The sequence below is a fragment of the Aulostomus chinensis genome, chromosome 3 (genome assembly GCF_037954235.1).
Source record: "Aulostomus chinensis isolate RoL2024-O1b breed Wild chromosome 3, RoL_Achi_v1.0, whole genome shotgun sequence".
Taxonomy (NCBI): Eukaryota; Metazoa; Chordata; class Actinopteri; order Syngnathiformes; family Aulostomidae; genus Aulostomus; species Aulostomus chinensis.
Window position 1 is genome coordinate 6794133 of NC_141322.1, and position 25430 is coordinate 6819562.

General features: G+C 42.0%; 3 protein-coding genes across 8 annotated transcripts in view; all 3 read left to right on the top strand.

The window, feature by feature from the left end:
• LOC147267511 (copine-9-like) overlaps positions 1 to 6888 on the top strand; it is a 136948-nt gene extending 130060 nt beyond the window's left edge. For all 3 annotated transcript variants that reach the window (XM_086198380.1, XM_086198379.1, XM_086198382.1), the window contains 2 exons: positions 1682 to 1755; positions 3458 to 6888. In XM_086198380.1, coding sequence (XP_086054506.1) covers positions 1682 to 1755; positions 3458 to 3679 — 296 coding nt within the window. In that variant the 3' untranslated portion in view covers positions 3680 to 6888. The remainder of the gene's footprint in view (positions 1 to 1681; positions 1756 to 3457) is intronic.
• Positions 6889 to 8646: 1758 nt separating this feature from the next.
• On the top strand, positions 8647 to 21110 carry LOC147267515 (zinc finger protein ZXDC). Of its 2 annotated transcripts, XM_086198384.1 has the most exons (11): positions 8647 to 9392; positions 9723 to 10685; positions 11135 to 11287; positions 12095 to 12173; positions 14211 to 14341; positions 14661 to 14831; positions 15144 to 15925; positions 19006 to 19090; positions 19190 to 19335; positions 19585 to 19686; positions 20388 to 21110. In XM_086198384.1, the coding sequence occupies exons 1-11, from the start codon at positions 8714 to 8716 to the stop codon at positions 20472 to 20474; spliced, it is 3378 nt and encodes a 1125-aa protein (XP_086054510.1). In that variant the 5' UTR covers positions 8647 to 8713; the 3' UTR covers positions 20475 to 21110. The 2 variants fall into 2 exon arrangements, with proteins under 2 accessions (XP_086054510.1, XP_086054509.1); XM_086198383.1 differs by having other exon boundaries at positions 8647 to 10685.
• A 2830-nt stretch (positions 21111 to 23940) lies between these two features.
• Positions 23941 to 25430, top strand: part of cdk18 (cyclin dependent kinase 18) — a 40008-nt gene continuing 38518 nt past the window's right edge. For all 3 annotated transcript variants that reach the window (XM_086198390.1, XM_086198388.1, XM_086198391.1), the window contains exon 1: positions 23941 to 24162. The gene's annotated coding sequence lies outside the window, so the exon portion shown is untranslated. The remainder of the gene's footprint in view (positions 24163 to 25430) is intronic.

Sequence of the window (25430 nt, forward strand, 5' to 3'; positions counted from 1 at the left end):
TTCTCATTCATTAATGTTAATCTTAGGCTCTACTGCCTCTACTGTACTTCTTCTTCTATCATGCACTTTAAAAGGGAGGTATAGACTTCCTTGCACTTCCTTACCTTATGTATGTATGTTGTGTTGTTGTTGTTGTTGTGTAACCAACTCTACCATCTCTGCTCCCTTAGTTGGCCCCCACAGGGATAAATACATTTTTCTAAATCTGAATCTGAAGAAGGCAGACACCAAGCCAGGGGATAGGGTATCTGGTAAACTTTATCGAGGACACAAGTGAAGGGATTGTGTGCGGCTCCAGTGGAGGCACCAATGATAGGAGAGAACACCAAGAGATGGAAAATAGTTAGGAGCAGAGAGCAACAAGTGCAGGAGGAGCTAGTTTAGGTGAGGGCAGTGTGCAGGTGAGCTTTGTCCAGGAGAACAGGCAGGCATGGATGAAGGTTGAAGGCTGGTCCTCTGATTATACATACACAGACAAGAGGGAGGGGAAGTGATGTGGTTACAGGTAAACTTTCATTCATAAAACTCTGTTTATATATGATAACAGTCTGTTCCCATCAGGATTAAGGAAAGTGGTTAGAAATAAAGGACATAGGAGACATCATTTGAAAACACCCATGATCACAAAAAAGGTGGAAAGTACACAAATACAGGAAGTAAAACCAACCAAGTCATACAAGGGAAGTAATTTCAAAATAAAACAAATTCACCAAAACAGGTTTCAACCACATATAAGACACACAAAGAAGAAAAAAGGAATAATTCAAAGATCAAAATTAGTGCAACATTAGAGTCAAAGACTGAGTCCATGATTGGAACAGTCCAAATTGAACAATACAGTATGTCAGTCAAGATGGGAGAATAATACTAGTCACTTAGTCCAAGCAGCCGCTTAATTCACTTATGCCTTGGGCCGGCCCTGGTTACATGAAACTATTGGACTTGCTGGAGGTATTAAAATCACCCAGTATGATCTTGCATGTGCCAAGACACTACTTCATCCCAAGCAGATTGACCATAAATAATAAAATGGATGAAAACTCAGTTTCATTCATGCTCCGCTCACTTGGGAAGGTTTTTGCATTGCATGACCATAGTCCATCAATCCACTGACATGCACTGCTTTAACTGCTGCAATGATTATGATATTCTATCAGCAAGAGCTCTGAAAAATCACACTGAAGCACTGAACAAACAGAAATGTAAGACATATGGGCAACAGAACTTAATGAAACCTAATTTGTAATCTTGCTGTGTTGTACAGGTCCCTGGGCAGTTGACAGTTACAAATATTAAACTATACCAGGTTGCATTAAATGCTTCAGGCTACAGTAAATGACTGTGAGTTAAGGCTTGTGGATTATGTCAAGGAGGGCAGGAGTTGCAGTTTTAAGGGTGGGAAATTCTGGTGTAGCTCATATTAAAGAGCAAACAGTACAAAAAGTTATGACTTGCTAGTTTGTCAGATAAATGATTCTCAATCAGATTTTCTATCTAAAACTCAATAATGTAGTGTGGTTAGTGAGGATTTCAAATTTGAAAGTGTCCCATAAATATAGCCACAGTTCGATTTTGATGTAAAAATTCATAAAGTACACATGTGACCTCTATGTCATTGCCTCCAACTAAAATTACAGTCCAATTACTAGTAATTTTGTTATTGTAATTTGTTTGTGAGTAGCAATGGAAGAGCTGGATGGTGATGAGGTTCGAGTGTCCTCCAGAGGGCGTTTTGCAGAGAGAGACATTGTCCAGGTACTGTATATTCCACGTACACTTTGTTGTCTTTGTTGAGCACAGAAACATCTTCATGGAGTTAACTTAGTTAAGATTAAACCTGTAGCTCTAGATCCAACCTTTTTGACTGTAGTAGTAACATAACATGTTTTCATTTTGAGTGTTGGTAGAGATTCATTTATCAGTGATACTGGCATGTGTTATCAATGAGAGGCCCCAAAACATTTTTCAGAGGAATAAACACAGGATTAGCATAACAACAGTAGTTGCAGGTCTCAGATTATTTTATAAAAGCAATGATAGTTTATAATGATCACCTAATCCATCCATCCACTTTCTACTGCTTATCCTGTTAAGGGTCGTGGGGGGCTGGAGCCTATCACAGCTGCCTTCCAGTGAAAGGCTTAGTACACCCTGGACAGGTCACCTGTCCATCACAGGGCCAACATATGTAGACAGACAACCATTTGCTCTCACAGCCACACCGATGGTCATTTTAGACTACCCTAGTCCCCTCTTGCTTGTCTTTGAACTGTGGGAGCAAGCTGGAGTACCCGGAGTAACAGAGTCTCACCCCTCATCAAAGACCAACGTTTGGTCAACTCCCCTGCGAAGTCCACAGCCAACATTGAGGGTACCCCCTCTGCATTGCATGGTTGTGTCTCTAATGTTCAATACTTTTATTCTAATATTCTTTGTTTTGTTAGGGTTAGTGTTTAGGAGTAGGGACGACACTGTGTTGCCTAGATCGCTAATCCCCTATCATCAAAATCCAGGGAAGGCAGATTTTCCCTCTACGTTGTCAAGCGACACAAAGAGGGTACCCTAAACGTTGGCTATGGATTTCAGGGGAGTTGACCAAACCCTCCTCACCCTGGATCTAATTTCATGAATATTCTTATAGTTGCTCCATCTCCATCCTATTTTCATATGTCAGTTTATTGTCATGTGTTAGGAATGGGAGCAGCATGGTGGTGCAGAGGTCAGCACTGTCGCCTTACAGCAAGAAGACTCTGGGGTCAAGTCCCAGCTCGAGCATAGGGTCTTTCTGCGTGGAGTGCACATGTTTTCCCTTTGCCTGTGTGGGTTCTCTCTGGGTACACCGGCTTCCTCCCACAATCCAAAGACATGCAAGAGGGGACTAGGTTAATCAGATACTCTAAATTGACCATAGGTGTGGCTGTGAGAGCAAATGGTTGTCTGTCTATATGTGTTAGTCCTGTGATGGACTGGCAATCTGTCCAGGGCCCTTAACAGGATGAGTGGTAGGAAATGGATGGGTGGATGGATGGAAGACCTCAATAGAATATTGTGCAGTAGAAAAGGCCTTCTTGAATTATCAGCTTTTTCACAGCAAATATTACACGTAATCCTAGTTCTATCAATAAAGGCAAAGACTGTTTTGGAAAAAAGTGTATTTGATAACTTTTGTGGTGAAGTTTTCTACTGTCTGACTGCTGCCAATTGCAGCTAAGTTAACTACCAAACAGCTTCTCTGGTGGGCATCTGGAGCTGATCTGGTCCAGTCACTTTTGCAACACCATGTTTTAATTTCTGCCTCAAAAACCCACAATGTCAACCCATGTGTAAACACTAGAAACTGTTATTTAAATTCATATTAAGCTGATCACTGCCAATAATTAATATATACAAAAAACATTGTTTCACAAATGTGAAACTCCCTAAAATCTTTTTTTTTTTTTTTGTCATCTTCATCCAGTTCGTTCCTTTCCGGGACTACATTGACCGATCAGGAAACCAGGTCTTGAGCATGGCCCGGCTGGCCAAGGATGTCTTGGCAGAGATCCCTGACCAATTGCTGTCCTTCATGAAGAGCAAGGGGATTGAACCGCGACCCCCCAAACCTGCTACCTTTGACTCCCCTTCAATGGCCATGACCACTCCTGCACCCAAGGAATGTAAAATGCAAGGCCGACATTAGGTCATTGGGGCAACAGATTCAAGTAAATGAAGAAGCCTGTGTGTGGCATGCGTGGCGTGTGTGGTGTGCGTGGCGTGGCATGCATATGTTGCATGCTTTCAGGGTTTGTTTACTGGAACCAAGTCAGTCAGAACTTTACTTGTCTCTTCAGTAAACTCAAAGGGACACCAAGAAGAAAATAAAAGTGCTGCTGGTGAAGATTGCTCCCACAAGATCTGGACCTAAGTGCAGAAAGTACACTTTTGATACTTTTTGTGTATGTGTTTCAGATTTTTTTCACCTCCAGTTACTTCACATCCTTTGCAGGAACAACACACTCCTCTACAATGATGTCGAAACTGCACTTTCAGTGCTCTTACAAGCTCTGTACGCCCATTCAGAAACACACAATGTCAATGCAACAACGGAAAAGCAAAGTGGCAAAATGCATATTAATAATATGCATGTAACTTAGCTGTAAAAGTAACTTATACTTTACAAACATTTTTTTGTGTTTTCTGATGTGAAAAACACAACATGGCACTTACATTTCTGATGTTATTTACATTTCCTCATGATGGTGATATGCAAATTCCACAGAAAAGGCTCTGAGGACAAGACATCGTATATAGCATTGAGACAACACTAAATCACAGTGCTGCTCCCTGAATCAAAATGTACCCTTCCTAATGAAAGTCATGTGTTTTAGGTTAGTTCTCCTTTCAGTGTTCCTGACGAGGCACTGTCAGATAGATCTGTAATTGGTCCATGAGCACTGCATGCAGTGGCCCACCGCTCGATAGAGGAAGCGGAATATTAATTTCTTTGTATATATGTACAATAAAAAGACCTTCTTCTGTATTCTTGCATACAGATAAACAATTTAGTAGCAATATTTGACAATATGGTATTATGAAGAATGACATCTGGGCCTTTAGAACCATGGAGAGATAGTCTGTGACTCTGCTTCAATGTACAGTGTATGTGTAAGTCTGTCTGTGACAGTTATATACAAACATAGGATGTCCTATCTGTGGTAGTTTTAGAAGCCTGTTAGCTCCATGGTAGCATCAAGAATGCTGTGGCTTAGACATGTCCTGGTCAGAACCAGAATGCAAGAATTCTGTGTGTTTCGAAACAAGGAAAGAATGAATCCAAATCATTGTTTGCATCACATTTATTGACCAAGGGTGGTGCATGAATTTGATTTTTTGGCATGCACACAGAAAAGACAGCTAGCGGACTGAGAACATTTACACAAAATTAAATAATCTATTTGACAACAATCGCTGACTCTACTTTGTGACTCTGTACTTTCTCATGCTGATTAGAATATCTGCTATAAACAAAGGTAATATTCCAGAAGTAGCTGAGAAATGTTATTGCTGTTGGTTAAAAGATAGCATTAAGGCTGATCTCATTTCCTTTCTTTATTCGTGTGGCATTTTAAATACTTTACAGTACCAGAAGGGAATCTGAAAATAGAGAAAATTAATTCAGTTAATCTGATACCCAATTGACATCTTTATTTATTGCTTCATGAAAATGTATTCTTAACATGAAATTCAAATATGTTTTCTCATAAAGCGTGGTGACACTAAACATTCCAAGATGGACCATCAGCAAGTCTGAAGTAATCCCATCGGGACATAAAGGGAGAAACGTTTAATGGAGAAAGGCATTCCAGTCGGCAATTTTATAAGTCACAGATTATTTCAGCCCCAGGTGCAGAATTGAACCGAACCGTGACCATGCGCTCCACTATCCCCCATCTTCATCTGAGGTAACTCTCAATTGGAGCTATCCTTTTGGGATGATTAATTCATGAGGTGGATTTTGCTACTTCTCAAGCTGTGATGGGAAAATACCTGTGGTAAAGGGAATCAAGCAGGTCAGTGCACAGGCCAGAATCCAAATGTGGCAAAGAATATGTGAAATTGTCAGGTTAACCTACTTTTTTTGAGTAATCGGGACAAAGACAGAGGAAAAGAGAAGTAAAGATGTTTTTCAAGTTCCCTGCCTCGTTCACTAAGTCTGTTTTCAGGGATTTTTTTACATTTTTTTTTTAACATGTTCTCTCTCATCTTCTCTGGTGTTTGATCCACTTGAAACTAATTGGTAGACCTGGATAAAATGCAGTCCTGCAATAAATTCTCCCTTCATCAGGAGTACAGTGTTCCATGTTCATTGAATTCTTTGAGAGGCCCTTGCTAGCAGGGGTCATTCAAATGGTGACTGCTGGTTAATTTCCATGGTTGGTCTGTGCCACATCCAATCAATTTTAACAAGAATTCTGGTAAGGAAAAACATACATTTACATATCAAAAATGCACCACTACTTTGCAGTTAAAGATTTAATTATTAGGGTGGTATTGCTCAGAGGTAGAATGGCCGGCTAGCTTCAATCCTCACTTCCACCACTGATGATGTCCAAGTATCCTTGAGCAAGATACTGAACCCCTATTTGCTCCTGATGGCCCTGCAACGGACTGGCGACCCATCCAGAGTGAACCCTGCCTCTCGCCCAATGTCAGCAGGGATAGGCTTCAGCCCCCCTGCCCCCCTGGATTTGATTATTATTTTTTATTATTTAATGCTAACGTGAAAGTAAGCAGTAAATAACAAATTTGCCAACACAAAAGGATATCTTATTTTTGTCACAGAAAATACTGATTTGTTGAGGTGTCCATATGAAGATTGTTTTGCTGGGGAGATCAGTAGGGAAGTAAGGTCCAGGAGAAGTAAAGCTACAACTGGGAATGATGGTGGTTGAGTTCTCAATCTTCCAACTCTTTAGTGGACAGGACTCTGACGTGTTGAAATAATAACTCAGCAACAAAAATAAGGTGTGAATGAGGTATGAAAATGAATTTGACCAAGTGCTAGGCAGTGCAGCAGGTTTGCTTTCACATGCATTTCTACCTTTATAAAACTGCCAATTATTAATGACATAAACTGCAATATAGTGACATAAAAGATGTGAGGCAAACTGCCACTGTCAGCTTTTTGCTGCTAGACTAAAGGCTGCAGCATAACTTGCTGTTTTGTTGTTCACCTACTTTACCATAACAAAGCAATAGCTGTTACTTAACTTCTACGGCTAAACTGGCAAGCCTTGTGCTAACTACTGCAATATAACCTGTTTCTGCATTATAACTCTTCTGCAGTGTTACTTTGTGTTGGGTGTGATGAAATAATAGAGATTTTTGGGATAGAATGCAGAATGGAGATTGGGGGAAGTTTATGTTATATTTCAATATCTTGAACAACATCTTAACTGCTTCAAAAAGGCCTCCTCTGGGCAACTTCTCCATTGCTTCAGACACATAGAGACATGGAGACAGGTGAAGGAAATGTACCGTAGTATTAGTAGTAAGTATTGCTCTGTAAATAAAAGGGTGATGATTAGACAGGCAACAGGCAATCACACAATGTATATATACTGTATATATATATATATAGACATGGTGTACATTAGCTTAAAACTTTTTCTGAGGGTCACATCTCTTATAAAATCATTATTTGTTCACATCTTCACAGTAAGTTCTTCACAGTGCAGGTGTTTTTTTCATGTGCAAAATCAAATAAAATCCATTGTCTTTGATATTTTTTGGTCTGTTGTTTACAGCTTGTCTCCAGATAATCTGGTAACCTAACACATTATTAGTAGTTGACTAAATTCCAGATTACTGTGAGAATATTTTAGTTCATGGTACAGTACAATATATATACAGGAATCTCACAGCATATGGTAAAATACCATATCAGAATCAGAATCAGAATACTTTATTAATGTCCGGGGGGAAATTCTGTATATATATATGTATATATCAACGTCCTTTCTTTTAATAGAATTTATAATGGCACCTCAAAAAAAGTTTTCTTTTGTAAAAGTAAACCTCCTCATGGAAATAGAATTAAAATATTTTAATACAAAAAAAACATCTTGAAATTTCTACCATTTATATATATGTGTATATATATATGTGTGTATATATATATATATATATATATATATATATATATATATATATATATCAGACTATCAAATGGATTTCATTGTATATTTATAAGCCCTTTTTTTACCTAAATTTTTTACTTAAATTAAACTGACTGGCTGTCAATTTGAACTTAGTAAAATATTGAATTATGGTTTTAAAGCTTATCTGTATTCATTAATTTTAGAGGCTGTTACGTAACATTTGTTTTAAATAATATTTTAATAATAATACTTTTTAACATTTGTTTTAAAAACAATAATGCTGCTGCAGTTAAAAATATGAACGTGGGACCCTGGCTTTTACTGTGTAGTATAAATATTTCTACTATTTATAATAAATCATTATAAGCAGCTATAAATGTGCAATACAAACTCCGAAGAGGTTCTTTTCTTCCACTCTTAAAATATGGGAGTAATCCCAGTTAACTCGATATAAAGTTTATCACAATGAATATTATACTACTTGTACTATATTTATGGTACTACACTGCCACCTAGTATATATAGCTAGGAAAATCAAGTGTCACAATGAAAATCTTTATGAAAATCCTGCTCCTTTTTTCCCCACGAATCAGTTTTTGGATTTGAAGTGAAATCAGAAATAACAGCCTTATCAATACAATCATGTTAATCTAAATATATTCACACGTAACAAAAGTGTGATGTCAAAACAAAAACCATTCTCATCCATTGCCATTTAATCCACTCCACGGTTTCTGTAACGAACTCTACTGCCGCCTTCAAGGGCCTTACATATCGTGGTTATTGTAAATCAAAAAATTGACCAAACGTTCCGTTTCGAATCAGATACCGTGTTTAGTGGACTGTAGTTTATTACTCTAGTTCATGATTACATTTATTAAAAATAAAAGTTTACCATGACGAGAAACAAAGATAACGAGATTTCAGACTACGGCAACAACATTTTCTTGCAGGCCTTGAAGGCCACACCCGACCAGTTGCAAACTGTGTGGCGGGCGGTCTCTAACCTAGCATGGATTCCCCTCATTCACTAGGAGGGGCCTTCTCTCTGTCGCTGCTACAGGGATACCAAGATGGAAATCCAGGGGCTTTCTGACTCCTTAAACATTCACTCGCAACATGGCGCCCGACACAAAATCCCTTCGTCTCCGGTTCGATTGGCAACAGGGTCGAAATGTCGGTTCATTTCCACCGAAAATGAAGTGGATGTTCAACTGGAATCGCTTGAACCTGAAAGTGACGACAACAACAACACGAGGACATCTCCGTTTCGCCTACTGGTGGAAAATGGTGGCGAGGCGGATTGTTCGCTTGTCAGCAAACCTCAACTTGGCGACACAAACAGTATTCAGGGTGACAGGCAGAGTGTCACACTTTGTTACGTGAATGCAGACAAAGAAAGCGAGGCAAGTGCAATGTTTGGTTCACATGAGTTTGCCAGGCCTGTTTGTAGGTATGGTGTTGAGACTGGAGATACGGCGCTGCAAATGGCGCTGCCTCTATTTGAAGGGGAAGAGGAACCGATGCCGCAGCGGCTGCAAACATTTCCGATTTTACGGCAGCATCGTGAGGACGGCGCTTCCAAGCAGCTTCCTCTGGCCGGCCACAGCGCTGCACCGGGAAGCTTCATCAAAGCAAACTGGGTAGAAAAGAATGCCCAGGAATTATATGTTGTTTTTAATGTCTTTCAAGATGGTGAGGCAAACAAACACCGACCGGATGTATTTTCTAAAAACATCGATAAAATGAGAGGTAAGAGGCCTGAGAGCTCAGAGGCAAATTCCTGTGGTCCCATGGACTTTGGAAACAGCAGTAATGTTGTTTTACGTGGATCTAATGATTACTTAAACTCTCCTGAGTCTCATGTATTGGAAAAAAAGGAACATGATTGTAATTTGTTGAACCATAATTCATTAGCGGTTAAACAATCGGACTATTTTCACGCTGTCGAGAACGTTGTTTTGACAAACAAATACGGTGACAAGATCTGTGGCCAGATTTGTACAGAAAACGATGAGGGCAATCTGTCCCGGGAGCTGTCGTCGCAGCCTCGTACTGAAGACAGCAATGCCTCTATTTCAGGGAACTCGGACACTGCGGAAGCCATGAACACGTCGGACTTCATTTCAGAGTCAGCGGGGTTGCAGGACCCGGTCACAGCCTCCACCAGTCCGCCTGCCGGGGAAACCTTTTCTGGAACCATCACAATAAACAACCAAAGCATTATAGTGACAATAGAAAACGGAGTTCTAACTCTGGCTGCCCCTCCGGATGGGTACGTTCACAAAGAGGATGACATGGTAAGCTTAAAGGAGCATCTGGGAATGAAAGATCATGAGGATATTGTTCTTCTGAACTATGACAGTGGCACGAAGTCCATCGGTAAAATCAGCTCATTGGCATTGTCGAGCCAGCAGGAAGAGCCCCGACCTGGGCAGTCTGTGAGTGACTCTGAGCTGGCAATGATCGATGACTGTTCCTTGTCGGTGCTGGAGACCTCTCTGGACTCCTGTCCCATTATAAAGCAGGAGGCAGGCGCTCTGAGTGCTGTAACAGAGGCTGACCAGATCACGACCCAGTCCCCTAAAACCACTATAGCTGAATGTGACAAGGACAACCTACAGTCTGGACCACTACTCAAGTCCAAGAAAGAGACTGCAGCTTCTTTTGCCTGCTCAGAAATAGGCTGCTCCTGTACTTTTGACACACGACAGAAACTCAAGGTTCACCTCCTGAACCACACTGAAGACCCACGGCCCTACCAGTGCACGGTGGAGGGCTGTGGCTGGGCGTTTGCCACCTCCTACAAACTCAAGCGGCATCATCAGTCGCATGACAAGGTGCGACCACATACCTGTCAGTTTGAAGGCTGTGGACGGTGTTTCACCACTGTCTACAACCTAAAGGCTCACGTCAAAGTCCATGAACAGGATAATGCCTATATTTGTGAGATCTGCAGCGAGAGGTTTCGCAGTGCAACACGTCTGACCAATCACCAGCGGGTCCACTTTGAGCCTCAGAGGCCTCACAAGTGTGAATTCCCAGGTAACACACTTTGTTATTACTGCATTTATACAGGGCTTCCACTGTCTGCCATTTATATTCAGTAAATGTTATTGTTAGTACCACCATGTAAAATTTCTTAATTTAGAGTGTCAATCACATTTAATAAATCGATATACACCAAAACAGCATTTTAATGTTAAAGTAGTCAGTTTCAACACAATAATGCTGATTAGTCTTGGTTTTAAAGGAGAACACATAAGAAGTTGATCATACAGTAAGTAGAGAATATTTTGACAGTTCCATGAGTGACACATGCCTGTTGTTGTTTGTTCTAATTTGCAGTGATGCAACTCATAAATGGGTGGAATTTTATTTCAGAATTTAAAGTCACCAGAAATTGTCATTGATCGTGAATTCACCTCTTAACAAACGTTAAAGGTGTGTTTACACTCCTTGACTTTTATTTCTTTTCTTCCCCATCTGTTCAGGCTGTGAGAAAACATTCATCACTTTCAGTGCCCTCTTCTCCCACAATCGCACTCACTTCAGAGAAACTGAACAGTTCACCTGCACCTACCCAGGATGTGACAAGACATACGACAAGGCCTGTCGTCTCAAGATCCATTTGAGAAGTCACACAGGTAACTGATACAAGATTAGAACTTCAACGTAGCGTCTTTCAGGGAGGAAGGAGTACACACACTTCCACCTCTTAGAGTCGAATGTATTCTGCGGTGTGTCCCAAGTCAGGACATGGACATGGAATATTGATGTAACAAAAGAGGCTACTGGGACACATGGATCACCTATAAATTACTTTTAATACGGTTGCATTGCCAATGTCTTGCATTTCCTCTGCATAGTCAGACCAATGGCCAGTGTCTGCTGATCTGAATTTAGGCACCCGCTGAATCACAACGGTTCTACTGGGCACCTAAGGGCATTCAGATTTTCAGTGTCAGTTTCTGCTCTGCTGTTTCTCCCATGGTGGGTCAAGCACATACAGAGCAGACCTGGATGTTGTATCTTAGAATTTTTGTAATTATAAATGTATCAAGCCTAAAAATCCAATGTTGGTTGGGCACCAGTTCAGAAACAAGGCCCCATTTATCCTGTCCCTGGACGTAATGGATTAGGATCTATTGCTCATATTTACTTTGCATCTAAATTTTACAATAATAAAAAACAGTGATGTATATAAGGCCATTTTCTTTAAGAATAGGTAATTCCTCCTTTACATGATGATAGCGTCACCCTCAGCGAGACCTTTGATTTCAAAAGAGATCAGTTGTGTTCTCGCCAAACAAAATCACAAAATCAGTCTCTGAAAAATAGGAATATTCCTGAACTGAATACTCTGGAGCTGGTTTAAATACAACATTGATAATACCAATTAAAAGCAGGTGAATATTATGCACAAGTAAATACTTGTCATTCCCTGTTTACAGGTGAGAGGCCATTTGTCTGTGACTCCGAAGGTTGTGGCTGGTCCTTTACTAGTATGTCAAAATTGCTCCGACATAAACGGTAAGTGTGTAGTATGTGTCAGAGCTGCAACCTTTCACCTTCTCCAAAGTTGTTATAATTATTACTACTTGTAGGGGTGGAGCATTGGCCAAGGAATAAGCTTAAATTTTTTTTTTTGGCCACTGTTTGTAATTTTTGTCCGTCTTTAACATTGTAAGTGCATTTTTTAAAAATTTTCATTATTCTTACAGCGATAACATTTTATGATATTATGTGGCTTCAAGGAAAAGTAAATTTAAAAGAAAGCTTTGGGCCTCGGTTGAAGTCTCCGCCCCCCAGGTGCATTTTGTTGTTTTGTTATGAATGAGGCCAAAAAAGAGGTGAAGGGAGTCCAGCACAGCCTCTAGCTGTTGTAATTTTATCAAATGTGTATCCAATGCACACTCTTTACAAAATAATTCAATCATAGCATCAAGGGCTTTCACACCCCCTTGGCACATCGCCAGATGTACACGGCACAAATAGTCTATCACGTACTTAATGACTGGAAAAAATGTTCCCTTTCACCATCTTCTCAAGGAACACCAGAATCCTTTGTTTACATGTTAGCATCTGCCTCAGATCCCCTACAGGGGTTTAGTTGACAAATCTATTGCTATTTCATCTTTTGGGGGACTGCACTTCAGGATTTGGCCACTATCTAATGTTTGATGGCTTCAAATCTTTCCAAAATGTTACTGTTACTATATGGTTTCACCATCTGGTCAGAAATAACTTCTGATGGCTTTAAGGGAGGGCGGCACGGTGGTGCAGTGGTCAGCACTGTTGCCTCACAGCAAGAAGGTTCGGAGTTCGAGCCCTGGCTCGGGTACTGAATCTTTCTGTGTGGAGTCTTGTTCTCCCTGTTCCTGTGTGGGTTCTCTCTGGTACTCCGGCTTCCTCCCACAGTCCAAAGACATCAAGAGGGGACGAGGTTAATCCAGACTCTAAATTGACTGTAGTGTGAATGGTTGTCTCTATGTGTTGGCCCTGTGATGGACTGGTGACCCGTCCAGGGTGAACCCCGCCTCACGCCCGAAGGCTGCTGGGATAGGCTCCACCCCCCACCTCCCACCCCCCGTGACCCTTAACAGGATTGGCAACTTGCTGAGAGAGTTCATTCCATTCCATTTTCTACTGCTAGTCTGTCACAGGGCCAGAATATAAAGATTTAAAGGCAACCATTCACAGTAACAGGCAACTTAGTCTTCAAATTTAAACTGACTATGGATGGATGGCTTGAAGGGTGCTGCCAATTTACTGCTATACTATTTTATGCCACAAGGTGGCTGCATTGCACTTCAAATATGCAGAAATCACATCACATTGAAGGAGCCTCAGCAATTATTGTGAGTGCAGCTGCTCATTATCATGATGTCTGGTTACCTGAAGAGCTCAGAGATATTATGGGTGCATCAATAGCTTGGCGATTCTGTTTGTTTGGAACACACAGTCTTTTTTGTTCTGATTTCTTCCTCTTCTGCTTTTAATTTCAAACTTCATAGATAAGAATTGCTGAAGTCTTCACTCTCTTATTAAAAGTAAATCTAGCTCGATTGGATGAGACAGCTCATTCAAATCAAGACACTAGTTCCCTCAATAGTTTAAATACTGTAAGTTAATGGCTGTGATAGTCAATGCTATTTACAGCAGAAAATAAACTCGTGTCCTGTTTCATCTGCCATGTTGGCAAACTGAAGTACGGTTTTGGTTTATTTACACAGACATCAGAGAAGTGGTCACAAGAAACATTTTAATGAGCTTTTGGAGTAGCAAGTGCATCACCTGCTGAGGAGGGTGCTCTGCATTTATTACCCAAATCAGCACGCATAAGACGCAATTATAGTCATGGCAATGATGTCGCAGGGATGAAATCTTTGCTGTGTTGGTGTTTGATTTTAAATTATTTGTCACTAAAGACCTAAATAAAAGACAGTGTTTGTAGTCATTGCCATGATTCATATTTTCTTAAAAAATGTACTTTAATCAGGGATTCTTCCACTTATTACTTGATTTTTGAGGTTTAAGTCCTGAATGCGTTCCTCATCTGTCTAACAGGAAACATGATGATGACCGTCGCTTTGTCTGCACAGAGGAAGGGTGTGGGAAGTCCTTCACACGGGCAGAGCACCTCAAGGGTCACAGTATCACGCATCTGGGCACAAAACCCTTCCAGTGCCAGGCGGAGGGTAGGTGGATTACTGTTGTTCTCCCGGTGTACATACAGTATATACAACGGTGAATTGATCTATTCTCTGTATGTCTGTCCCCTCTTTTTTTCATTTCGTACGAAAACAAGTTGCGATTTGCACGCCTTTCAAATTTAACTTATTTCACTCCCATTTGCAAATGAAAATAGATGTGTGACCCATTAAGTGAGTTATGTGCACAATCTGTCTTGTTTGCTGTGAATTGATATCTTTCACAAATTTTCAGTACATTTGAACAAGGAACTATTATTTCTCAAGATTCCACGGGTGGCATTTGTCATTGGTGTGCATTTCTCAGGTTGTAGTGCCAAGTTCTCAGCTCGTAGCAGCCTGTACATCCACTCTAAGAAACACAAGCAGGATGCCAGCACACTGAAGACACGCTGTCCAGTGGCCAACTGCTCCAAGCTCTTCTCGTCCCGCAGCAGCCTCAAGAGCCACATGCTCAAGCACCACCACCTCAGCCCTGGTTAGTATACTGTTCAACACGTCATCAGACTGCACGGGTCACCACTTCCTGTTTTTATTGCAGGAAGTGATATGTATTGACAACACTCTCTGGAACCTGTTCTTTGTTGTCAACTGGTCATCACTCTATCATCACTTGTATCAGTTCATTTATAAAACCATGCTTGGCAATAGACTTACCTTGTTGAATAAAGGCAAAATATAATGTAAAATCTAAGTACAAGTAAAATATTAGTGGACAAATAGTTTTTTTTACGAAGTTTTTTTTTCATCCAACATCAGACCAAAAGAAATGTATTCTCACCCATCCCAGATCTCCTGAACCAGATGGAAACCACACCCACCCTGACCCCAAGCAGCGAGCTAATCAGTTCCACCCCAGCAGTTGCAGGGCAGGGTTTAGCTGGTGGTGACCAGCTAAATAACTTGGACCTGAGCTCGCTCTTCTCCAGTGTGCCCGGGGGTACCAATCCCACTACCAACATCGGGGTGGGAATTCCTGTTGGTGGGAGAAGCTCAAATGGCACCTTCACTATGGATCTCTCCCTAGTCAGCTCAGGCATCCTCACCATCGACCACTCCACTGTTGGCAGTGCTCTTGGGTCTGGCACCAGCACGACATTAGCCAAGACTGTGGACCCTCTCATTCTGGCACCCAGTACTGACATGGTACCCCATCATGGTTTGGAGGGCACTGTGGGTGACGTTCTGCCCCCACAGGGAACCCTCAATCTGGATGATGTACAGACAGTCACACCAGAGGCCCTAGGAACCCTCACAGCTCTCAGTATGCAGGGACGCGGAGCCCCTGTGGACCCTACCCTTCAGCAACCACTCAGCTCCTCTAGTGCCCTGACCATGGAGCCGACAGCCTCCCTAGCTGTGGCCCCTGTTCCTGAGCTGCTGGCCTCACCCTCTAAGATAGTTGAGGTGGGCGGCCAGGGTGATACAGGGCCTCTGCTGGGCTGTGTGGAAGTGCTGGGACCTCAGGAGGGAGCAAAACTCCTCACCCACTTTGTTTTCCCCGGTCACAGCAGCAGCTACAGTGCCCAGAAAGACACAGAGCTCAACGCAGTGTCACCCAGCAGTTTCCTGGTGAGTTGTGAAGTTTGAAATGGTAGAAAATGTTGCAGATTATTTCCAGAGGTGTTAGCAAACACATAGACGTACACACTCACATAGACAGAGGAGGCTGCTATCATTAAGAGTTATAAAGGGTTCATTACCTTGATCAGGATATTTTGCTGTGGATTAAACCAGTGACCCTTGAGTTACTTGACAGAATCTGGTGATAAAGGCCACACCCACTAATATTTGTGAAAGTTGTAATGAGGCTGTGGCTTCCAGCTTCATGCCGAGTACTCACTCTCTTTTGATCCTCTCAACTATGAGGCCTCTGTACATGTTCATGACCAAACATCAAGAATATAAAATGATAGATGACTAAAATGATTCAGAAATATTCAATTCATATTTCTGTACACAGAATTCTTTTGGTTCTGTGGGCTTAATTTCCCTCAATTATCAAACAAGTGGATGACTGAAAAGGAGCGTAAAACGTGCGTACGTTCATTTCTATGCAAGCTGTGGCAGTTATAAGATTTCATCGCACAATAGCCTCACCTTCAAATTGATGACAGGTTTGAGTTCATGTACGCAAATTTAGATTTGATGTGAGGTGACTTGTGGTTCATGGACAGGAGTCAGAGAGTTATTTTAACAGCAGATGTCGTGTTACTGATGAAGATGTGCGCATCACGACAAATCCTTATGGTAAATATTTAGCCTATTAATTAAAACTTAATTTTTAAATAAATAACTGTACCCAATTACCCTTTCAATTTGAATTGGAGCGTGGAATGTTGCTTTCATTAGGCATAGGTCGACAAACAATCCCATAATTGAAAGTTAACGACAGCTTTGGCTGTGAGATGGTTAAGGCTCTGTGATGGCAGATCTGGCTCTGTTAGAGGACTTAAACACGCACATCAGCCGAGAGAGGGTTTTTCGGGACCACCAAGATTTATTCCAGGAGAGTGATGAGTGGCTCCCTTGGCATCTCCTCCTGGAGTTATGCCACAAACTAGAACCCCAATTAAGGAGAGAACCCGTCAGATCCAGTTCCAACACCATACCTGTGCCAGTGCAGGTGCTATACACCTAGGGGTTTTTGGCCACTGTGTCCTTCAAGTGTGAGATCAGTGATAAGCCTGGAATAACACAGCTGTCGCTCAGCTGAACTATGCCTGCAGTTTTGAGGGCGATCAGTTCCCTCTGCTGAGTATATTCAATTTCTGTATCATGATGCTCAGCAAACTGTCATTAAAAGTGAATTTTATGAGATTTCCCAATGTGATTGATTGCACCGATGTGCATCTGACGCCAGCATCTGTGAATGATTACACATATATCAATTGCAAAAATTACCACTCAGTTAATGTTCAAGTAATCAGCGATGCCAGAATGCGTATTCTGAATATGGTAGCCCGGTGGCCTGGAGGCACGCACGACTCGTTCATTTTTCTAAACAGCAGTGTAGGTACTTGATTACAGGAGGGCGCACTACCTGGTTGGAGTCATCCAATCCATCCATCCATTTTTATTTTAACTGTTGGACACATAACTCTAACAATTCAATCTGGTTCATTTAGGTCAGACCGTTTCTTCTTGACCGGATTGCAAATAAAACAGTTTTTATTCCTAGTGGGTAAAACTAAGTTGTATCAAATGTTTTATTAACCATCCACAGATGTAGAATTTAATTATTCCATAGTCCGACTGACTGTGGAAACGCTGTTGACCACAGCTGTAATTTCTCTCCACACCACATTTTTTTGCCTGGCTTTTATACCTGATTTAAGGCTACCAAACAATATTAAATGGTGCATGTCTACCAGTATTCGGGGTCTCCACTTCAGCCTCTGAAATGTTTTTTTTTTCTCTGCCATCTTGCGTCTCTCCATGCTGTAAACTGTAAGGGTGCGGCTTCTATCCATCCATTGTCTTCCACTTATTCCTATTAAGGATCGCGGGGGGGGGGGGGGGGGGGGGGCTAAAGCTTGGAGCCTATCCCAGCGGCTACGGGCGAGAGGTGGGGTTCACCCTGGACAGGTCGCCAGTCCATCGCAGGGGCCAACACATACAGACAAAAAAAACCTTCACCCTCAGTCATACCTACGATCAATTTAGAGAATCCAATCAGCCTAGTCCCCAATTGCATGTCTTTGGATGGTGGGAAAAAGCCGGAGTACCAGAGAGAACCCACACAGGCACAGGGAGAACATGCAACCTCCACACAGGGAGACCCCATGCCTGGGATGGGGCTCGAACACAGAACCTTCTTGCTGTGAGGCGACAGTGCTGACCACTGCACCATCGTGCCGCTCGGGTGCGGCTTCTAAACCGCGTAATTGTTGATGCCGTGGTATGATAATTACGATAGATATCAGCCGCTGAATTTTATCAACAGCCGCTCGTTCTTACGCTTGGATTGGTGCGAGACGCATGTTTCGTCAATCTCACATTCCTGTCGTACGCTGATTTCTCCACTCATGTTTGGACGCTGGTTTGATAAATGAGGGCCAATGTGATTATATTGTACAATTTGATGGTAAACGTATCTTTTTATTTTTTTTTGAGCCGGAAATCTCCACTTAAAATGTAAACACCCTGCTTTTTTGTGTTCAATTGGAGGGCATGAAAAGTACTTGGTATCCATGGACTCACAACTTGTATGTGAATATTTTGATATATATTTAAAATGTAATAAACACAATATGAGCATTTCCCATTTTCTCAAAAATCCTGTATACTACTTTGACCAAAGACTTAAGTGTGATTTTATTTATATATAGTTTTTGAAGTACTTGAACCAATCAAAATAAACCTGACATCTTTTCATTAATGTTCTAAATATAGTTAGTTATCCTTAATGGATGAGAATAAGTGAGAGTAGATATTTATTTTTGGCACACCTTTGTAAGTTACAGATACAGGCCCTTTAGTTGACCTTAGTTGTAATGAAATAATCAGTTTTGAAATAATCAGTTTTCAGTGGGAAAAGTCCACCCTCACCCTTTTAAATTAAATTGGAATCACCCATCAAAATTGTGTTTCCCAGCAGCAGTGTGTGATGATGTGAGCTGTGGTGATCAGTGTGCCCTGTGTTGTCTCAGGAGAGTGGAGGCTCAGCCAGGACAGACTACAGGGCCATTCAGTTGGTGAAGAAGAAAAAACAGATCCGTCCCTCAGCCTCCCCTGGTAAAACACGCATGCACACACTCCCCAGTGTCTCGCTGTAATCCATTCATCATTCTGTATTGAGCAGCCAGTAAAAATGATTTTCTCTTTGCTTTTCAGGATCAAGTCAGAGAAAAGCCAAAATAACAAAGACAGTTGCTCCCTCTGGTGCTCGTTACGGTGAAGGGGCTGCAACAGCCAATGGGGGCTTGACTCTGAGGGACCCTGTCACTGGGGCCCAGTATGTCCAAATACAGCTTCTGCAGGTAAGATCCCAGTCACTAGCAGTGTAAAAGCCAAAAATCACCACCATCCCACCTTCAAGGACTCTTAAAATCAGTGAATAGGGACCACAGTTGTGAAGGCTGAGAACCACACTCTTAGCTCTACAAGCACAATTTTATCCTTTTTTAAAATAATAAAAATAATCTTGCACGTTAAAAATGGTTTGCTAATGTAAATGCCATTTAATATCTGCATGGATGGAATGCTGACGGAAGTGTGCGTGTTTGCAGGATGACCCTGCTACTGATGGAGACCTGGCCTTCCAGCTGAGCTCCAGGCCCTCCAGCTCTCACTCTCAGCTGACTGTCGATCTGCCAGTCAATATTTTACAGGTATATTTTTTAAGTCAAGTCATTTTTATTTATATTGCACCAAATCACAACAAAAGTTCTCATGAAACTTCACAAGTTGTGCAAGTCCAACAATTATACACCCAACTATTCTCCATAAGTAAGCGCATGTTGCGACAACTTCGACAAAGACGTTCCTTTTAACAGGCAGTAATGTGGACAGAGGCTCAACTGGAATGGACATTTGCTTTGACTGGTTGGGGGTTAGAGAGCAGGATAGTGGGGGCGGAGACAAAAACAGACAAGAGACAGACAGAAAAGGAAAGGGGAAGACAAAGAAGGGGGGGATAGATAGGGGATGTGAAAAAGATGGAAGGAGAGTCGAGCACAGAGATATAAAGAGAGACTGGGAGAGTTAAGACACTCAACAAAGAAACAATCCCTAAAGCGGCAATAACAGTAAACTAGCTACCAGAAATAACATGAAAGGGTTACTTAAGCTTTAACCTCCACATAATATGAGCATTATGTGCTAGCAAATGTTGAAGAATGTTGATGTTTATACAGCACTGAGAAAGCTAATGTGAGTACTACTAGTATTAATACTAAAACTGATACTAAGGGTGACAGCCTGAGCCTCTTCAGCCTGTAGCCTCCTCCAGCAGCAGCATCAGACAGGGATCTGGGAAGTGGAGAAGGATGATAAAGGAAAACTAAGCTGTGTTTCTTTTGTTTACCTCCAGGACCCTTCAGTGATGACGGAGGAAGACAACAGCTCTGACAACACTCAGTTCACTGGAAGCACAATCAACCTTCAAGACCTGGAGTGACTCCCCACTTCTGTACTGACCTCCCTGGCTCAGTTTACTTCGAGAGACGTGCCCTGCTATTATGCGATGCCCTTAAATGGTTGCCTAATCTTTTACCAGGACATTGAAAGCCTGTTTGAAAATGTGGTCAATGTCTTGTGGGTGGGGTGTGGGTTGATGTCTATAATGCACTTTGACATTAGGAGAATATTATGGAATATTATGTTATTTTCTAATTTAAGTCCTGTTTCTACCAAATCAGCCTTGCAAGTATGAGAGGCTCGTCATCTATCCTTGTGTCCTTTGGATGTTACCAGTAACAGCGTATAATCCATAATGCCACATTGCCACTGGTACGCACACAGTGGGCTGTCTCTGCTCTTGTTGCCTTCCAGACGCCTCACACCGTGCACGCCTCTATCAGCAGGTCATTTGCTTGTACTTACAGTTTTGATTTTTGTTAGATTTATTTTTCTATTGCAGCAGCCAATTCATGTTGAAAACATGCTTGTCTGTTTGTTTATTCATATTTGTATTGGGTTACTACCCTCCTATAATAATTTCATTTATTTATTATTTAGCTGAGGGTTTACAGAATGGCAGAGCCAAACACAGAGATGAATAAAAGAATTAAAGCACAATCAGTCTGTCTAAGAGGCATTTATTTATCAGGGATCCAAGCCTGAGTGGGCTGGGAGCAACGTCATTCCTAGTTTCAGTGGTGTTTATTGGCATTACTCAGATCTTTTGGGGGGTCTAAGCACCATCATTAGTGCTATTGCACAAATTTAAATGTATTTTTCTCTGCTGAAACTCGTATGGCAGGAAAAACAATAGAATACCAAATTTAGATTGTGGGTCCCAAATCCCATCCACACCTGTCTGTCTAATGTGCTGGCCCTGCAATGGACTGGCGACGCGTCCGGGGTGAACCTCGCCTCTCCCCTGAAAGCCACTGGGATAGGCTCCAGGCCCCCTGCGACGCTGAACAGGATAAGCAGAACGGAATGGATGGATATTTCCCTTCCCAAAATTCAAAAAGCCATCAATGATCTCTCTGCGCACCGAAGTGCAACAGTCAGTAGCTGCCTCCTCTAAAGGACAAAGGTTTGATGCTTGAATTTTAATTTGAATTCCATGTCTTGCAAATGTCCACAACATGTTTGAGATGACACGTGTCCCGTTCTTTGTGTCTCCTCCAGTGGGCTACACAAATACTACATTCTCAAGAGACATAGTATTTGTGTATTAGTGGTCATAAAGTGCCCTCTAGTGGTGTATCATGGTACTTTGTGACAATCAACACATTCAAGTACCTCATGTTTTGCACAGGTGACAATAATTTGGTCAAATTTCAAGTGGTGCAGTCAGCCTCCTGCTCTTGAATAAAAGGTTTAGGTTATTCAGTTTACCTTTGACACCATGAAACTACCTTTTTTATTGAGATTTTTCCCTGATGTTTGAGCGTGCGGCTCAGGGATCTGCCGAAATTTCTGTGGTTTGGGGTCCGGCAACTATTTGTGGTCATCAAGTACCCCCTACAATTTATGGTATTTCACTTCAATCTTTAGTTTGTGCGTCAATAAATTCATATTTATGGTATTAACATCTGATAAAAGATGGATCTCTTATCTTTCCAAATCGCCCTTCAGTTCACCAGTGAATTAGCAGACAGATGCTCAAAGGTTGAAGTTCTATTTTGTGCAAATGTTTATTAATGCTTAAGATTCATTTTCAGTCAATGTCTCTTGAAATTGATGTTTTTTATTTTTTTTTTCCATTTTAATCATTTATTTATGTGCTTGACCTCTGATAATTTTGGTTGTATCAATGTATACATTATGTTGTTTTGGGGGTGCCAAGTATTTGTGATCATTGAGTGCCCCCCACTGGTCCATCTGTAATATCTCATTCCAATCAACACGGTTCTACACATGATTTCATTGCCTCCTTTTCAGTAACAGTATTGCTAAGTTACATCCTTATTGGTTTAGCTGTTAACTTCCCTGCCTTGTAGGTGAAAGGCTGAGGGTTCAAAGCAAGGCTCAGACCAGGGGACTTAACAAACATATATGAAAAAGAGTGTTGCTCTCAGCTATGATCAGAAAAATGATGGGCGAAAGGCGACCAACAGCAGTTTACCATCAGGGAGAAGATTTGTAGATTCAGTAATAGATAGTAAATTACTCATGTCTTTAACAAAAGAAGCTGCACTCTCAGGTCAAATAAAGAAAAAAGAAAAAAAAAGGCTCCTGAGGACCCTGGGTGGAGTCAGGATGGTGAGGATAATAGGGTGTTCAATGTTTTCAGAAATCTAGGGGTCTTTTTAGTGATCTCAACCTCGTGAAGAAACTGTCCAGAGTAGGAATCACCGGGTAGTTTCTTCTTTGCAGAGGAGTTTCCTCATGCATCTGTTCAGCAACACAGTAGCTTGTGTAGAAAGATGCATACATTCGTCTTCTGTCAGTTCATGTTGTCTTCATTGCCTGCATGTGCAGTATGTGCTCACCAAACATGGCAACCCCACTAACAACATGCTATCCTGATCTGCCCTCTGCCTGATCTAATATTCAACATCCATCCATCCGTCCATCCATCCATTTTCTTGTGCTCATTTAGAGTCAGGTCGAGGTGGCGGCAGCCTAAGCAGAGGGACCCACACTTCCCTCTCCCTCGCTACTTTGTCCAGCTCTTCACAGGGGATACCGAGGCGTTCCGCAGGCCAGCTGAGAGACATAGTCTCTCCAGCGGGTCCTAGGTCTTCCCCTAGGACTCCTACAGCTTGGATGTGCCCTGAACACCTCAACAGGGAGGCGTCTGGGAGGCAGCCTGACCAGATGGCCGAACCACCTCATCTGAGGTTGAGCCTCATCATATATATATATATATATATATATATATATATATATATATATATGGTGACATCCCAACTGTTTGGTCACTCAAACTCAGGGCTTCAGGGTCAGCACTGACTCACTTAAATGATCCAAACAGTGTTGTACATTCCAGCCAAGTGTCACATCGTTCACATGTCACGTGTGCTGAAAAAGTCCTGTATAACACCTGCGCATCCTTGCTCACAGCTCCTCTAGTGAGCCTCTTCTCTCCTCTCGCTCTCTCAACCTCCCTCTTTCTTTCAGGATGCATCCTAGTGAGTGAGATGTCTGTTTAAACTATGTGCTGTTTTTAATTTCCGGGTCACAAACAGAAGAACGGAGGAGATGAGGAGGCTGAAATCAGGGAAATGAGAATGGCCCTCAGTACACACAAGCATCCACAGCTCTTGCTAGAGTGTGACAATCCTGAGAACTGTAGGGATTGGCTGGGAAGAAGGAGGAGGATGGAGAGGAGGGGCCTGTGTTTTGCTAAGTCATGATTGGCCATTGCCATGCCAACAAAGGAGGGTGAAAGTCAGACATGGGTGGAGGAGGAGCTGATGATTATAAAACCCCTCTGCCACCTCTGTTCTCAGGAGCTGTATCTATCTTCTTCAGTCTTTCCATCAGCCCTGTCTGTTCGGCCGCTTGCTCACTTTCTGCAAAGGACAGAGGGAGGGTGGAGGGGTGAGCTGCCAGAGAGACCCCTGCATGGGTCAGTCCTTTTCTGGCTGCTGTCTTTGCGCTGAGCCGTCCACTCCTCCAGAGCTGCCTACATCTTGTAGATCTGAGAGACACCTGAGGAGGAGGAAGAGTCTGAGGCTCCTTACCCTGTGAGTATCTCATTCCTCCAGCGGGGTTGAGTACATGTAAAGGTACATGTCGCTGATTTGAGGCTGAACTTGTTCTTTGGCAATTAAATGATCATCATTTTTATGACACTTTCTCATTGGACATGTTTGGGAGTGTTCCTGTGCTTTACAAGAGTCTATTAATATTGCAAAAGCTCAAGCAAAAATCCCATGTTGTTGTTGATATAACGTTATAGTCTCACTACATGCTCAACAGTGCTATGAATCAAGAAACTCATAAATCTAGCATCTAATTGTGCCTCCCCTTTTTAATTTAGATTTGTAGTCTTTGCATAATGTACAACGAGGACAATAGAGTTCTCTGAAAATAGATGAGCCTGAGTTGATTGTGATTCATTTTCTTAATTGGATGGTAATATATTGCCTCTGCTGTTGCTTCTGTTTGATGCCTAGCACACAGATAAGCTCTTGCCTCCACCCACCTCCTCATTTCTGTCTCTGCTCTCTGATGAGCCTCATGCATTAGTTGTCACATGCAAACACTGGCAGCAGCACTGCACTGTACACTCTAAGGGCCTGTGGGTGTTATGTGGTTTCTGTGGGTTGTTAATGGACATATATGAAAGTATAAAAGTATTCCAATGTTCCATATCACTGTGCTGTATTGTTGAATGATACTGGTTGGACTGTAGATATGCTGTAGCGCTGTCACTCGTCAGGCCAACCTGTTCAGCTAAATTCAGTCGGAATCCGGCCCTGTGGTGAAAACCCAAGTCTTCACATTCATATGAATGGGTTAGTGTGTTACTGCAGCGCTGCAAAGTTGAGCCAGGCTCCACTTTTGGAGTAACCCATCCTGGTGTCAATCACAGAGGACACCCACAGAGAAGGTGGCAGCGGTGCTCCACACACATTCAAACAACAGAAGAAGTCCCTCACACAGGAAGTAGCATTCTGCTGTTTGAGCTCCAGAGAACATGGCAGTTGCATATGTTACACTCTCAGTCTGGTCAGGTGACATTGCTGACTCAGTTTACCCATCATTTAACCAAATGCAGCGGGTCCATATTTTAGTATGAGAGTCTAGTATGTCTACATTTGATTTGATTAGAAAAACAGCAGTTATTTTGTCTGCAAGTGGCGTTTCTTTAAGGGGGTTTAAGGGGACACTAATGTGTAAGAAACACATATACACGGGCCAATCATTTCTTATCCTTTGGTCATTCTGTTCTCATAATGATGACTTGAAAGAGTTTTGTACATGTACACTCACTCAGGCACTGAGTCTA

Bases quoted from the DNA above. Each gene is read 5' to 3' on its own strand.
- LOC147267515 (XM_086198383.1), top strand. From the start codon at position 8,714: ATGGAAATCCAGGGGCTTTCTGACTCCTTAAACATTCACTCGCAACAT. The intron at 19,336-19,584 runs GTAAGATCCCAG...GCGTGTTTGCAG, and splicing joins TCCAAATACAGCTTCTGCAG to GATGACCCTGCTACTGATGG. The intron at 19,687-20,387 runs GTATATTTTTTA...GTTTACCTCCAG, and splicing joins TGCCAGTCAATATTTTACAG to GACCCTTCAGTGATGACGGA.